Source organism: Triplophysa rosa, linkage group LG19 (genome assembly GCF_024868665.1).
Source record: "Triplophysa rosa linkage group LG19, Trosa_1v2, whole genome shotgun sequence".
Taxonomy (NCBI): Eukaryota; Metazoa; Chordata; class Actinopteri; order Cypriniformes; family Nemacheilidae; genus Triplophysa; species Triplophysa rosa.
The window spans coordinates 435203-448999 of NC_079908.1; the positions used below are offsets into that span (position 1 = coordinate 435203).

A 13797-nucleotide genomic window follows, 5' to 3' on the forward strand; every position below is an offset into this window, starting at 1 on the left:
TTCTTATGCAGTGTAAAAATACATTCTTGATGTGCCAAATTCTGACATGATCACTTTAGTACAACGGGCATCCAATAAAGCCAGCCCGCGTCTCTCAACAGCACATGGCTTCTCGTGTTGACCACCACTCGCTATGAGATCTTTCTCGTGGGGATGCGTTTATCTATCTCAGCATACAGACAAACACGGACAGAGCCAGTTCACAGTGGAATTTAGCGCACAGAAATCATTTAAACGCGAAACTGCAATTCACTTACATGTATTGAACCGTGGAGGTCGTACCGAACGGTTCAATATTATATTGAGTATTGTGGCATCCCTAGTAAAATAGGGATGCTCCGATCCACCATTTTTGCTTCCGATACCGATTCTGATATCTGAGATTCGTTATTGGCTGATACAGAGTACCGATCCGATATTAAGGTAAAATTGCTGAATTACTTAACAAACTGTATGCAACTGTATGCACTGTGCAAGGCATCAGGCTCAACTTATACAATAATTTCCTAACCTTGTAAAACAAAACAACAAACAAATTATTCACAAGTTTAGTGAACTATTTGTCACGGTCCCACCGTCTTGTTTATGATATTCTAGTCGTGTGGTGGGATCGGGGCAGAGTCCTTGGGTTTTATGTGGGAAGGCCATGAGATGTTTGTTTTTACCTCTCATGTGTTTTTCCAGTGTCTCGTCTCTGTTCCCGCCATCTCGTTTCCTCGTTATCCTTCCCTAAGTGTTTAATGTACCACACCTGCCCCATGTCCTTATCCCTCGTTTGTGTTCCTATATTTACCCTCATGTTTCTTTGTCCTGTGCTCGTGTATTACGTATGTGTATGTGTTCATGCCGTCGCCCGTGTTCCTGTGTCGTGTGAGAACTGTGAGTCTTGTGGTTTTGCTTTAGTTTTATCCTGCCTTGTTTTAGTTTAAGACGTTGTGTCGAGTACCTTGAGTTTAGTTATTTGTCTTGTTTTCATTTTGCCCCCTCGTGGGAAGTCTTTTGTTTTATATATATATTTCTGAGTTCCGTTTTCCCCATTGTGGGTGTTTTGTTTCTGTTTTGTCTATTATTTAATAAATATATCTGTTAACCCCTTCACTGCCGTTGCCTGCGCTTGGGTTCTCTGCACCACAACCGTGACAGAATACACGAGCCCTTTCAGAACCCAGCGGGCAGCAAAATGGACAGCACGGTGTCGTCCTCGCGGGCCGCCCAAGCCCGCTTGCTGCTGGGGTTCCGTCAGGGGAGTTACGGGAACCGGGAGTTCGCCGGGGCATTCTCGACGGTGGCTAGGTTGTCTGAGTTTGGCGAGGCGGAGTTGAAGGCGATCTTCAACTGCTGCCTCACTCAGCGCCTCGCCCCGTCGGAGAAGAGGCTGCTGGCTCCCCTTGGGTTCGCGGACATGGTGAGGTTCGTGGCCAACCGGGACGGTCCCGAGGGTGAGGTTCCACTCGGAGCCCTCGCCCCACGGTCGACCGCTCCGGAGGGCCTCGTCCTGGCCGCCGCTGCCCGGGGGGACTCAGTACCCTTCGGCTTGAGCTCCACGGTCCCCGGTTCTCCTGGCGGCACCTGTGGCGAGTGGGTGAGGTGTGACCCGGGGATGACGTCTGCGGTCTCCTCCGACGCGGAACTCCCTCCTGTCCCCACGGATTCGCCAAGGTCGGCTATGGATCCGGTGGTGCGGAGAAGGAGGGAGAGGAGCGTCCAGTCCGGTGCAGCCGGCATCCAGTCCGGTGATCCAGCCGGCGTCCAGTCCGGTGATCCAGCCGGCGTCCAGTCCGGTGATCCAGCCGGCGTCCAGTCCGGTGATCCAGCCGGCGTCAAGCCCTTTCCAGCCGGCGTCCAGTCCGGTGATCCAGCCGGCGTCCAGTCCGGCTGATCCAGCCGGCGTCAGTCCATGTCCAGCCGGCCTTCCAGCCGGCGTCAAGCCATGTCCAGCCGGCCTTCCAGCCGGCGTCAAGCCATGTCCAGCCGGCCTTCCAGCCGGCGTCAAGCCTGTCCAGCCGGCCTTCCAGCCGGCGTCAAGCCTGTCCAGCCGGCCTTCCAGCCGGCGTCAAGCCATGTCCAGCCGGCCTTCCAGCCGGCGTCAAGCCCTGTCCAGCCGGCCTTCCAGCCGGCGTCAAGCCCTGTCCAGCCGGCCTTCCAGCCGGCGTCAAGCCCTGTCCAGCCGGTCCCTGGGAGACTCCCAGGGCCAAAGACTGTTCCCCCCGGGACTCCTCCTAAGTCCCCCAGGACTCAGCGCCCTCGAGCGCAGCCGGGGACTGGGACTGTTCCCCCCAACCCTTTTGGACTACCCCCTATGAACTCTTGTTTTGCCCCACCCCCCCTCCCATGTTTGTTGTTCTTGTTATGCCACCCCAGTCCTGTAGTCTTGTTGTCATGTCTGCCCCTTGTCTTGTTCACCATGTTTGTCTGGTTTTTGTCTTTGGTCCAGTCTGTCAGGTCTTGTTAGTCACCCCTTGGTGAACACCTGGAGGTGTTCATTAAGGGGGGGGGGCTCTGTCACGGTCCCACCGTCTTGTTTATGAAATTCTAGTCGTGTGGTGGGATCGGGGCAGAGTCCTTGGGTTTTATGTGGGAAGGCCATGAGATGTTTGTTTTTACCTCTCATGTGTTTTTCCAGTGTCTCGTCTCTGTTCCCGCCATCTCGTTTCCTCTATCCTTCCCTAAGTGTTTAATGTACCACACCTGCCCCATGTCGTTATCCCTCGTTTGTGTTCCTATATTTACCCTCATGTTTCTTTGTCCTGTGCTCGTGTATTACGTATGTGTATGTGTTCATGCCGTCGCCCGTGTTCCTGTGTCGTGTGAGAACTGGGAGTCTTGTTTTTGCTTTAGGATAAAACTGCCTTGTTTTAGTTTAAGACGTTGTGTCGAGTACCTTGAGTTTGGTTATTTGTCTTGTTTTCATTTTGCCCCCTCGTGGGAAGTCTTTTGTTTTATATATATATTTCTGAGTTCCGTTTTCCCCATTGTGGGTGTTTTGTTCTGTTTTGTCTATCATTTAATAAATATATCTGTTAACCCCTTCACTGCCGTTGCCTGCGCTTGGGTTCTTCTGCACCACAACCGTGACACTATTTGCTAAAACAGGCCTATGTGTTCCACTTTCCTTACGTTATGATCAGTAATATTTCTGCATCTGCGCCAACCCTGACTGGATCATTTCAGCAACTGCAAGAAGTGACGTGATGAGCATTTGTTTGCTTTGGCTGGTCTCTACCTGGGCTTAAAATATGTTGCATATACGACCTTTTAAAATCCATTTTATTTTCTCCTTACTCTGACTTGTTTTTCTTTAATTCTATTTTTAAGGACTCTAATCAAATTTAATTAAATTAAGTTTGAGGAAAAGTGCGTCTATTACTGTCATGAATGGTGGGTGGTGAGAGACACGGAGACAGAGGACCCAGGTGCAGACAGCGGGTAAGGGGTTAACACAAACTTTAATAAATAAAAAGCAACAAAACAAAGACCCACGTGGGGGTAAAGTAACAAACATGGAAACAGGAACAAGACTAACTAAACTAACAGGACTAGACTAAAACACATCACAACTACAAAATAAACTAAACTAACTCAAAGACAGGAACTCACCACATTACACAAACACGACACAGTACAATGAACCAGCACGAGACAGAAGACACAAGGGCATTATAAAGGGGATAAATCAAGAGGGGACAGGTGCAGGACATGAACTAATTAACAAACAATAACGAGGAGACGAAAGGGCGGGAATAGAGACGCCACACCGGAGAGTGGAAGACCAACAGGGACAAAACATCACTCTCCACATAAAACAAGAGGTTCTATCATGGTTCTGCCACTAGGTCAAGAGAAGCAAGACAAGGTGGGGCAGAACCATGACAATTACACTGAAATCATGAAACGTAAAATATTTAACAACAATTAATGAAAAGCTTAAAAATTAATGTTTCATTATTTGTTTATTTAAATGATGTTGAATGAAAAAAAACATTGCTTTTTTAATATGTCGCAATTTAATAACAAGTTATAATTAGGGTAGGCCTATAACCTATCAACAAACAAGATAAGATAGCCCACATTATATCGTGTTTTTTATTTATAAAGCAAAGCAATGTGTGGAAACAAAAAAAGCGAATAGAAAGCAATGGACAAAAAGTACTACAGAACAAGTAGACTACAGAAGAGCGCATTTGATCTCGCGCAGAGCGAATGAACAAGCCGCTAATAAAGCAGACTGCCCATAGTAGCTCATTTATAGAACACACATGGGCTAAACACTCGTGTGATTGTGATGTTAAGATTATTTTACATGTTCTATTTGTTTATCCAAGCGTTTTTTTTGTGATAAACATTATAATTAAAGAAATTTCAAAGTTTTGTTAATCTAGAAGCCGAGACATTCTCATCTCAGTTTTATTGAGTGTGCTCAAGATGCATTCGCCGCATTTACAGCTCATTCTGCCATCAAATAAAGTCAATCTGTCTTTCATGCATTGAATTTTAATTAAAGGAACAATACGGCATTTTTAGGAGGATCTATTGACAGAAATGCAATATAATATACAAAACTATTTCTTCAGAGGTGTATAAAGACCTTACGTAATGAACCATTAAGTGTGTAATACCTTAGAATAAGCTGTGTATATCTACATACAGAGCGGCCCTACACACATTGAATGCGCTCTCGCTCGCTCTCCAGATTCAGCTCCAACGCGCTCTCGCTCTCTATCTCCAGTATCTGGACGAGTACAATATTAAAGCGGTTCCAGATAAACAATGACGCTGAAAACTGCTCCGTCACACAGCTAATATTACAACAACAACATATCTTGGTATGTTAGTATGTTACTCACATACTGATCTGAATCAAAGCAAGCTCCTCGGGGTGATCTTTAGACCATCTTTCTCTCCAACGTCTCTCTGCTGGAAAGTATCTCCATAGATATCTGTGAATACATATCTGCTAAAAGACTTAATCCTAACGTGTCTCTGCTGGAAAGTCTTTATAATATTAACACAGGTCCTTGCTCCTGCCTGACTTTTATCCTTCTTTTCTCTTTCTACAGTCCTTCTAATGCCCGCAAAATCTCTTCCCTGCGTCAACATGAGAATCACATCTTTTTGTACTGTGGTGGCCACCGTCGTGTTTGGACTGAGCGATTCGTTGCAATTCTATAATACAACGCTAGTGGCCGCTGTTAATCAAGAACTGCGCCTTTAATAAAATAGAGATATTTATAATTACGTAATTGTTAACATAACTGTATGTAGCTTTAGATCATTATCTACTTTTATGTTTTATGCCTGCATTCCACACTTCCGTCTGCGTTTTCCGCATCGCAGCAATAAGAAGCCAATACAGTATGGTTACGCATGGCTCCAGTGTAATTATTATTATATTATATAGTTTGCGTAAAACCTTCCCCGTTTTCCTCCTTCAAAACACCCGCAACTCATCTTTCAAGTGGTCATTTCTGAGCGCGCTAAATTGGCACAAAGGAAACGCATGCTAGATCTGACCTAAAATTAAAACATTTAGTCCCTCATACACTTATAATTCTTTTTTCCAACATATTGTTTTAGTATGTTATTTAAAATGTTTTTAAACGAAACATTAAAATGAAAGCAATTTGAATTGTAACATTTTGTGTAATTTTTTTGTGTAATCGACTGTTGTTTTCAGTGTCTACTAGTAGGAGCTGTAGCATTTAAACATCTAGATGACTAGTATCGCACATCCCTAAAATAAATAGAAACAAAATCTCATTATAACTGTTTAGTTTATAACGTGCTCTTTGGGATGAAGTAGCTGTTGTAAAATACCTCTAAATCGCGGATGTTGTTGCTCGCTCCATGCTGTTCGCTGCTCGTTCACCTGCGAATAGAGCACGTTGCTACATATAGGCCTAATGTCACACACTGCGCACAGCACAGCTGCGGCGCGAAGGCGTTTAAGAGCCAGCATCTCCGTAAACTTTTACACTGCCTAGCAGAAATTTGATGTCAGATCGGGCCAATTGTCACCGATACCCGATACAAATATCGGATTGGAGCATCCCTACTAGTAAATGTCATCATGTGTTCTGCTAGGCAGATGATTGTTTTTCATACATGTGTTCAATGAATTAGAATAACCTCTAGTCATGCTCATTGAAGAATCATTGAACTTTAAATGCAGAGCGGGTCTGGAAACTGAACCCACTTCAGTTTGATGGAAAGGCTTTGAGATGTATGTTGTAGCCCAGGGGTGAAGGAGACATTTAAAAAGTGGGGGGCAAACTGTGAGCAAAAGCCCAGATAGGTTCCGATTTTGGACCACCACTTCTGGCTGTCAGACCATCATCAGATTTTAAACTTGTCTGATCATGAATAAAGTAACATTGATTATTACTACAATATGAAATAAGTGAAATAAGAAGTACAAATGAATGATCAAAAGAGCTAAATGCTAGAAGAATGCCAGATTGTCCCCTGTAATGTTAGACCAGCCTTTTATGAGTCAACACAATTCTACTTTGATCATTTTTGATTCAGTTATTTCAGTTAAGGATTATAGTGCTCTAGTTGCTGTATACTGTCATATTAACAGAAACTTTAAAAAGGTACAAGCACAGGGTGATCAATCTGACCTTGGTCAGCCAACACAAGTTCTCCACCACCATTGCAGTCTCCGGACGTTTCAAGCAACTGTATACTTCCGTCACCACATTGGAAGGTCCGCCTCTCCTTTCATTCGATTGGGCAAAGGGTAAAAATGTGCATGACATCAAGCGCTTTTCTGCTCAGAGTTGATTTTTTTTCAACTTCAGGAGCTCAGAGTGCTCAGACAAAACCGTGAGGCGCCGCAAAACGCTCCCTGCCAACAGAAAACTATTCAAAAAAGCAGCGCCTTACTTCATCAAACGTGTTCTATGTTCAAGTGGCTTTTATTGTCATTTCAACAATATACAGTGCAGTACACAGTGAAACGAAACAACGTTCCCCCAGGACCAAGGTGCTATAATAATATCACATTCTAGCGCTGCTATTTAATGTAAGAAGATCGACGTAATATTACGAGGTAATTCTGCAGCATGGTTTGCTGTCATTTTCATGCTCTGTACGTTAACACAGTGACAGAGAATGACGGTGACGTCACAGACAACTAGTTGGTTCTTTTCACACAACAGGGCTTCTCAGTAAATACAGTTGTGAGTCCCGACAATTTACAGGTGTGAGTTCGGTATTAGAATGCGGTTGTCACCCGTAAATAACCGAACTGCGTGTGAACAACCTTATTAAGGACTCGAATACAGGTGTGACAACCGTATATTGGTGCTGTATGAATTTTTACACAATCTTGCTATCCAGCGTCTCCAAAGCTGGAAATCCTATAACGTGGGTCCTGTGGCATATCTGCTGGATATCCTTCCCAATAGTATCCTCAGTGGGAGTTTTTATCTGTCTGATTGTTTTATACCCTTCTTTTTACACGTATTATCCTCTGATCTTTGTTATATCAGTATATTAATATAATCAGTATTGGGGAATATGTCTTCTTCCACAGTCTTTCTACAAATGTCCAGCTTGGTCACTCTCTCTGGTGCCACTATGAGCGTTTACTGATAGCCTGTTTCTGATTGGCTATGAGAGTGGTATTATTTTAAGGTGAATCAGACAGATGTAGTTTCAGGTTGCGAATAGTGCAGGCTATTTTTCCCGTATCAGAATGGGGGTGGCCTGTTGGTGCCATACAGAGCATCAATCATGTAAAACACACACACAGTCTTTAATGTGTGTGATAATGAACTGACTACTGTGAGTAGAGTCAAAGCCATGACCACAGGAAGACCACAGACGTGTCATGCCCATTCAAACAGATTTTTGAACAGTCAGTTTTGCATGCAACCTCCAATTGACGAGTTAGGCATCTATTAATCAGTTGCACGATTCTATAGGAAGAAACTATATCAGTTACTGTATGTGCTGCAAACTCCTCATCTTTAGGAGATTTTTTCCATTTTGGATACGCCCACGGCCCCGAAACCATAACAAGACTTTCAGACCCTTTCTACGCTAGTATGCGATGTTGTTTAGGCAAAGCATCTCATTCATTCACCCCGTGATCAAACTCGCGTGTGAGAAGTGGACCCATGAACTGTGTTTTTGACTTGAAGCGGTGCTGCCCAGACAGATCCTTGTGTCACAAACTACTGTGAGAGCATTCTGCTCCGTATGCTTTCAAATGGCTCTTGCGATACTTTGATGTCTGCGTAGTCGATCACACCTCTTGGCAGTTGGCATAGCATCATTTAAAGTGAATAACTTTTATTTTACAGTATCAACACTTCAATTTCAGGGTGTAAAGATTGACAAAACTCTTAAAGAAAATGTATTTTCCTCTAAATTAAATTAACTATCAATATATTAAATAATTTAATAAAGATTTGGAAATACATAGAATTGTAATATTTAACATAATATATTGAATAATGCATAAAGAATTGCCACTTTTTTACTGGGGAGAAGATTTATATATCAATCACATGGTGTTGTAATTTTAATTCTCGCAATGATTTGTGTGATGTTTTGAATACGCTGTAGCAGAGCGCTTAGCTTATTTAAACGTCATGAGAGGCGTTTATTTATGCGGCGAATAAAAGGGGAATGATAGCGCAGTTAGCGGCGTTGTTCCTAAGGCAGATCTCCTGCAGGAAAGGTAGCAGTAAGCGTGATGACATGTGTGACTGAGGACGACGTGTGACGCCAGCTTCTGGCTTGTTGCTCTCGAACACGCTCCAGAGAATTCCGGAGAAGAAATGGCGTTTGAAATGGTTTGCAAACATTTTCATAGAAGCCAGTCTAAGCGTGTGGGCACAACGGAAGCGGATGATTCCGATGAATTCTCGTTGATTACACGCCTGTTACACGCCGAAACACTCATCAGAGACCTTGCAAACTGCTCAAATCTGGTCAGTCATTTCCTGCCTGCTCTGCTCACACACAATTCCAAACACACACACACACGTATATTAACTTAAACTCACACATATTCTTTAAACATAAAAGCGTTTCCCTCCTATGCATTAGTTTGTTTTGAAGGTATATTTTTTTATTCATTGAATTTTGTCTTCATGTTTATTTTCTTTCATTGCATGTGCAAATGTGGAAAAATAGCGGTCTGAATCTGCTGTTATGGAAAGAAACCCACATTTTTCCCTTGACGAATCTGGAACTTTTATTAGCAACCATATATTTCCATGAACTCTGATTAATGATACTTGCTGTTGTGTGAAAAACTCAATCTACTTGCTGTAATACCTGGGTGTAGCCACCGTTACAACGCTTAAGAGATAGTATATTGCTTTAAATGTTTGTATTTGTACAGTATGTACAGGACATGTTTCTGTGTGTTGTGCATGACGCCCCTGATTACAGATATTTCTGATGTCAACTGTAGCATTTTGTTTCTTAAGGTTAAATTGTGCTAAAAACTATTTATAGTGTTCACATCAGCTAGTACACATGCGCCTCACAAGTGTCTGTGTGGAGCCCCGCCCCAGAGAATCATCAGTCTTTATCAACCAATCCTAAACCTTCCTTCGCTAAAGATTCTCTCCTCATTCACAGTAATGTCAGCGACGCATCTTCTTAATATCTTTGGTAGAGAAAATGTGTGATGTTCTGATCATGTGATCTTGCTATCCTTCTGCTGTTAGTGTAGTCAGCACACCGGGTTCAGTGACCAAACGTGTGTGTGTGTGTTGTCATGGAAACCCTCAGCATTTCTGTCAATGGTTTCCGCTGTGGGTGCATCATGTGTATTGTGTTCAATAGCCGTTCTGCTTCTTTGCATTTTAAGAGCAAAGGAGGAGGCAATGTCTTTTATTCTTCAGAAAATGATTAGTTGAGCGATCAAGGGTTAACACCAGAAAACCAACATTCCTTAAAACTCACTACTCTGACAGTTATTAATTTGTACTGATGTTGTCCAATAGTGAACAAACATCACAGGCAAATTCTGTCATCTGATCATTTTATTACATTTGTCAATGGCAAAATAATAAGTAAATACTATTTAATTTCACAATTTGTGACCATGTACACCAACTTAAATGGTTGACCTGAAAATTGATAAGCATGAAATAATTGTCAAACAATGATTATTGAAATGGTTTGTGTTCATTCAGTTTGTTCAGTTAGATAATGATCTAATATTTTCATCATGGTCATGGTGTGGGACGAAGATAAAACCTTCACATAGAGACATCTGAAGAGTAGTGGAAATAATCCTTACCCCGTGTCATGATGGTGACGTGTATTTATGTTTGACTCACTCGCAGGTATTCTGACTGTGAGGATAATGAAGAAAAGACGGAACTGGAAACATGATGGATGAGTAAGAGTGTTTGAGGAGCACTGCATCTGACTCAATGGCAAAGAAAGGTCGAGTCAAGGGCGAGAAGCCTGAAGCCCTCATCTCTGCCCTACAGGCGGCCAATGAGGAGCTCAGGTCCAAACTCACAGATATTCAAATTGAACTACATCAAGAAAAATGCAAGGTACCAGTGTGACATCCCTTCTATTCGAGTAAAAGGCCTCACAGACCTGCACACATCACTTCTGTTCATACTTTGAGATTTAAAGAAAATAACAATGGCATCAACATGTACAAGTTCACTTATATGAATAATAATAATAATAATATAATAATAAATCTGCCCTGAACGTGTAGCATTTACTACAAACCTTCCTTCCCTGTGTCATATTAGGTGTTTATAAGAACTGATGATGTGTTATTTAGCTCTCTTTTACAAATTAAATGTACAAAACTACATATAAAATATATTGATCTTTTGAAATCCAAAGCTAGATTTACCTGATTAGATACTGCGTTTGGTTTAGAAACTAAAGCATGGTTTAATTGAAGTTAAATCAAACGAAAAAACATGGTTACTGGAGTAAAACCAAAGTTTTGCCAATTGTAATCAATGCAGTAAAAAGCCATGGTTACCACACTTTTACCACAACAAAAACATGGGAAATAATGTGAGATGTTCTGGGGAAAACACGACGATCTGGCATCCACAGGCACAGCTATTGACGAACTGGTTTTTGCAGGTGACCAAGCTGGAGCGAGAGAAGGTGCAGGAGGGCAAGCGCATCCGCGAGCAGGAGCAGCACCGCCACACGGTGGCTCTGACGGAGCAGCGTGCGCGCTGGCACGAAGAGAAGCTGAAGGAGCTCGCCGCGCTACGAGAGTCGCTAACACGACAACATGAACTGGAGCTAGCGCGGACCTCTAAAATCAAAGAGGGCGAGATCCAGCGTCTTCGGACTGCTCTCAGCGCGCTGCGCGACGGCAGCGGAGAGAAAGTACGTACGGCTCTGACGCTGGAGGCCCGAGAGGAGGCCCGGCGCTTCTTCGACATCGAGCGAGTAAAACTGCTGCAGGAAATAGCAGAACTAAAGAGCACCAAACGACAGACCGATGAGGCGCTTAACACCATAATCTTAGCTGACAAGATGAAGGCCGGTGACTTGCGTTCCGAGCATCATGCGCACCAAGAGCAAATCACCAAGATTAAGTGGGACTGTGAACGAGACGTTCGGCGATTGGTAAGCCATACGTACATAAGACTATACAAATGACACCATAATAGGTTACTTCTAACATTCCACCACAAACTTAGACCTGTGGGAACACGTCAGCGGTTTGTAAATGTACACGTGTTGTTACCACTCCTAGAATTAGTATGGTTTCATTTACAGACTGAGTCAGAAAATCTACCAATGCTTGACATTTTCACATGACTGCTTTTTCACTTTTTCAACTTTAATTGGGTAATGTGGCTGTTGGAGCACAAGAAATATATCAAGTATACAGTTCTGCAACTTCAACTTTTCAAACAGACACTATCTTTATTAACCTACCGCACATTTAACCTTTAAACACATACATTCTCGCCTAAACTGCATTTTGTTATAAAGTAACAGTAATATTATGAGAACTGTGGGAAATCTAGCCGTCATAAGTCCACACAAGTCACCGGAGCAAGGACATTGTTTTAACCGTTCTTGTCTACATGTGAACTTTGAATTGGAACAGTACTTGGGCTGCTACTGATGACGCTTCACAAGAACACAAGTCTAGACTAAAAGGCTTACTGAGAGACGGCCATAGTAAATCACAGGTAAGTGAGTTTGATCAGGGTTTGAGCTAAACTCTGCAGGACATTGTCCCTCCAGGCCCGGATTCGAGGAATCCCGAAAGCAGATATTTATTGACAGATGAATAAGCATGATCTTTAGGCTTAACATTATATTCTTGTCTTGCCACACAGGATGTCCGTTTTTAGATGCAACAATCAAAAGCTTCGTTTACACTCACAAATATCAGTCGCCGTTCAGTTAAACGCACCAAATCAATCAGAAATCACTAAAATATATGTTTACTTTCATATCTGTAAGGTGTAAGGAAAGAAAGAACATAAATATACAGCATATTAAGAAAGTCAGTCAGTGAGGTAACACAAAATGACCGTTAATGTTTAAATAATGTGAGCGCGCGGCTGTTTGCACTTAATAAATAGAAACACAATTGAAATTGTTGTTCTTATGGTGTACCAGTGTCCATTTGGAGACCAGTGTACCACACCGTTCCCCATCATGAGATTAATTCACAATGTTATTTGAGGACATGGCCACAACGTTTGTGGGACAAAAACTGGAACTTTATCAAGACCTCTTCAGAACGTGGTCACAAAGTAATGTCACGCTGACCAAATGAAGACGAACTGGCGACATCTTCGGAATCTACTGTGTTTGCTGGGCATATAGACCTAGTATGGAAGTAGGCAATTTAGGATGCATCCAAGATTCTTTCCTATGCACTTTTTCAACACACCAAAGTGGGAAAAGCACAACGATGCAGCGGCAACTAAAACCCGAATGCTTAGCACCGATAATAACACTATACTGTATATACATCAGGATATGGGGCGGCACAGTGGCTCCGTGGTTAGTACTGTTGCCTCACAGCAAGAACAGTTTCTTCCCACAGCCCAGAGACATGCAGGTTAGGTTGATTGTGGATTCCAAACATCAGGATATGTGTTAGGAACATAGGAACACATTTGCTGCTCACTCTTTCCACACAGTACAAGAACTCGCTCTACTCTACAGCGCAAAGCAGCGTCGGCATCAAACACGGGAAAAACAGCATGACTTGCATAGCTCAGAAAATTATTTAAAATAAACTCATACTTCACAGAATCAACTAAAACACTGAAATCAACCAATATTTGTTTTCCTCATGTCACTGGGCACCCTAGAGGGCGGGGCCTGATGATATAATGATGTAAACCATCCATATACCTTCACTTGACCACCACTAAAAGTCCACTGTCACTCTGATTCTATAAATCCATTTTTTCTTTAAAAATGTTTCACAGTTACAGTTTGTTCAGTACAGTAGAAAGTGAAACCAGAATGGCTATTACCCACTGTGTTGAGTGCCGCTGAATTGCTGTAGCAGCAGGTAAAAAAAACATTCACAAGAGAAACTTGTTGTTCACTATTAACCACACATACAGTGATGAATTCCTTATGACGTCACGACATGCAACACATACAAAAATCTAAACAAGAGTATAGAGTATATTTAATCATTAAAGCAAACACAATCAATTTCAATATTACTTCTTTAAACATATTACCAAGTAAAACAAAGCAGGAAACATTTTGAACATGCAACAACGCGTTTAAAGCCATTTGTTTTTAAAGTGTAAAACCGCTTTCTTTCTTTCAAACCAGCTTGTGGAAGAT

The 13797-nt window shown here is 42.5% G+C and overlaps 1 protein-coding gene across 2 annotated transcripts in view; it reads left to right on the top strand.

The window, feature by feature from the left end:
* jakmip2 (janus kinase and microtubule interacting protein 2) overlaps positions 1-13797 on the top strand; it is a 59416-nt gene that overhangs the window by 8589 nt on the left and 37030 nt on the right. Inside the window, exons 1-3 of one of the 2 annotated variants that reach the window (XM_057359512.1) lie at positions 3005-3426; positions 10314-10532; positions 11092-11589. In XM_057359512.1, coding sequence (XP_057215495.1) covers positions 10404-10532; positions 11092-11589 — 627 coding nt within the window. In that variant the 5' untranslated portion in view covers positions 3005-3426; positions 10314-10403. Of the gene's footprint in view, positions 1-3004; positions 3427-10313; positions 10533-11091; positions 11590-13797 lie in introns of those variants that run through there. The other variant, XM_057359511.1, reaches the window with a different exon arrangement.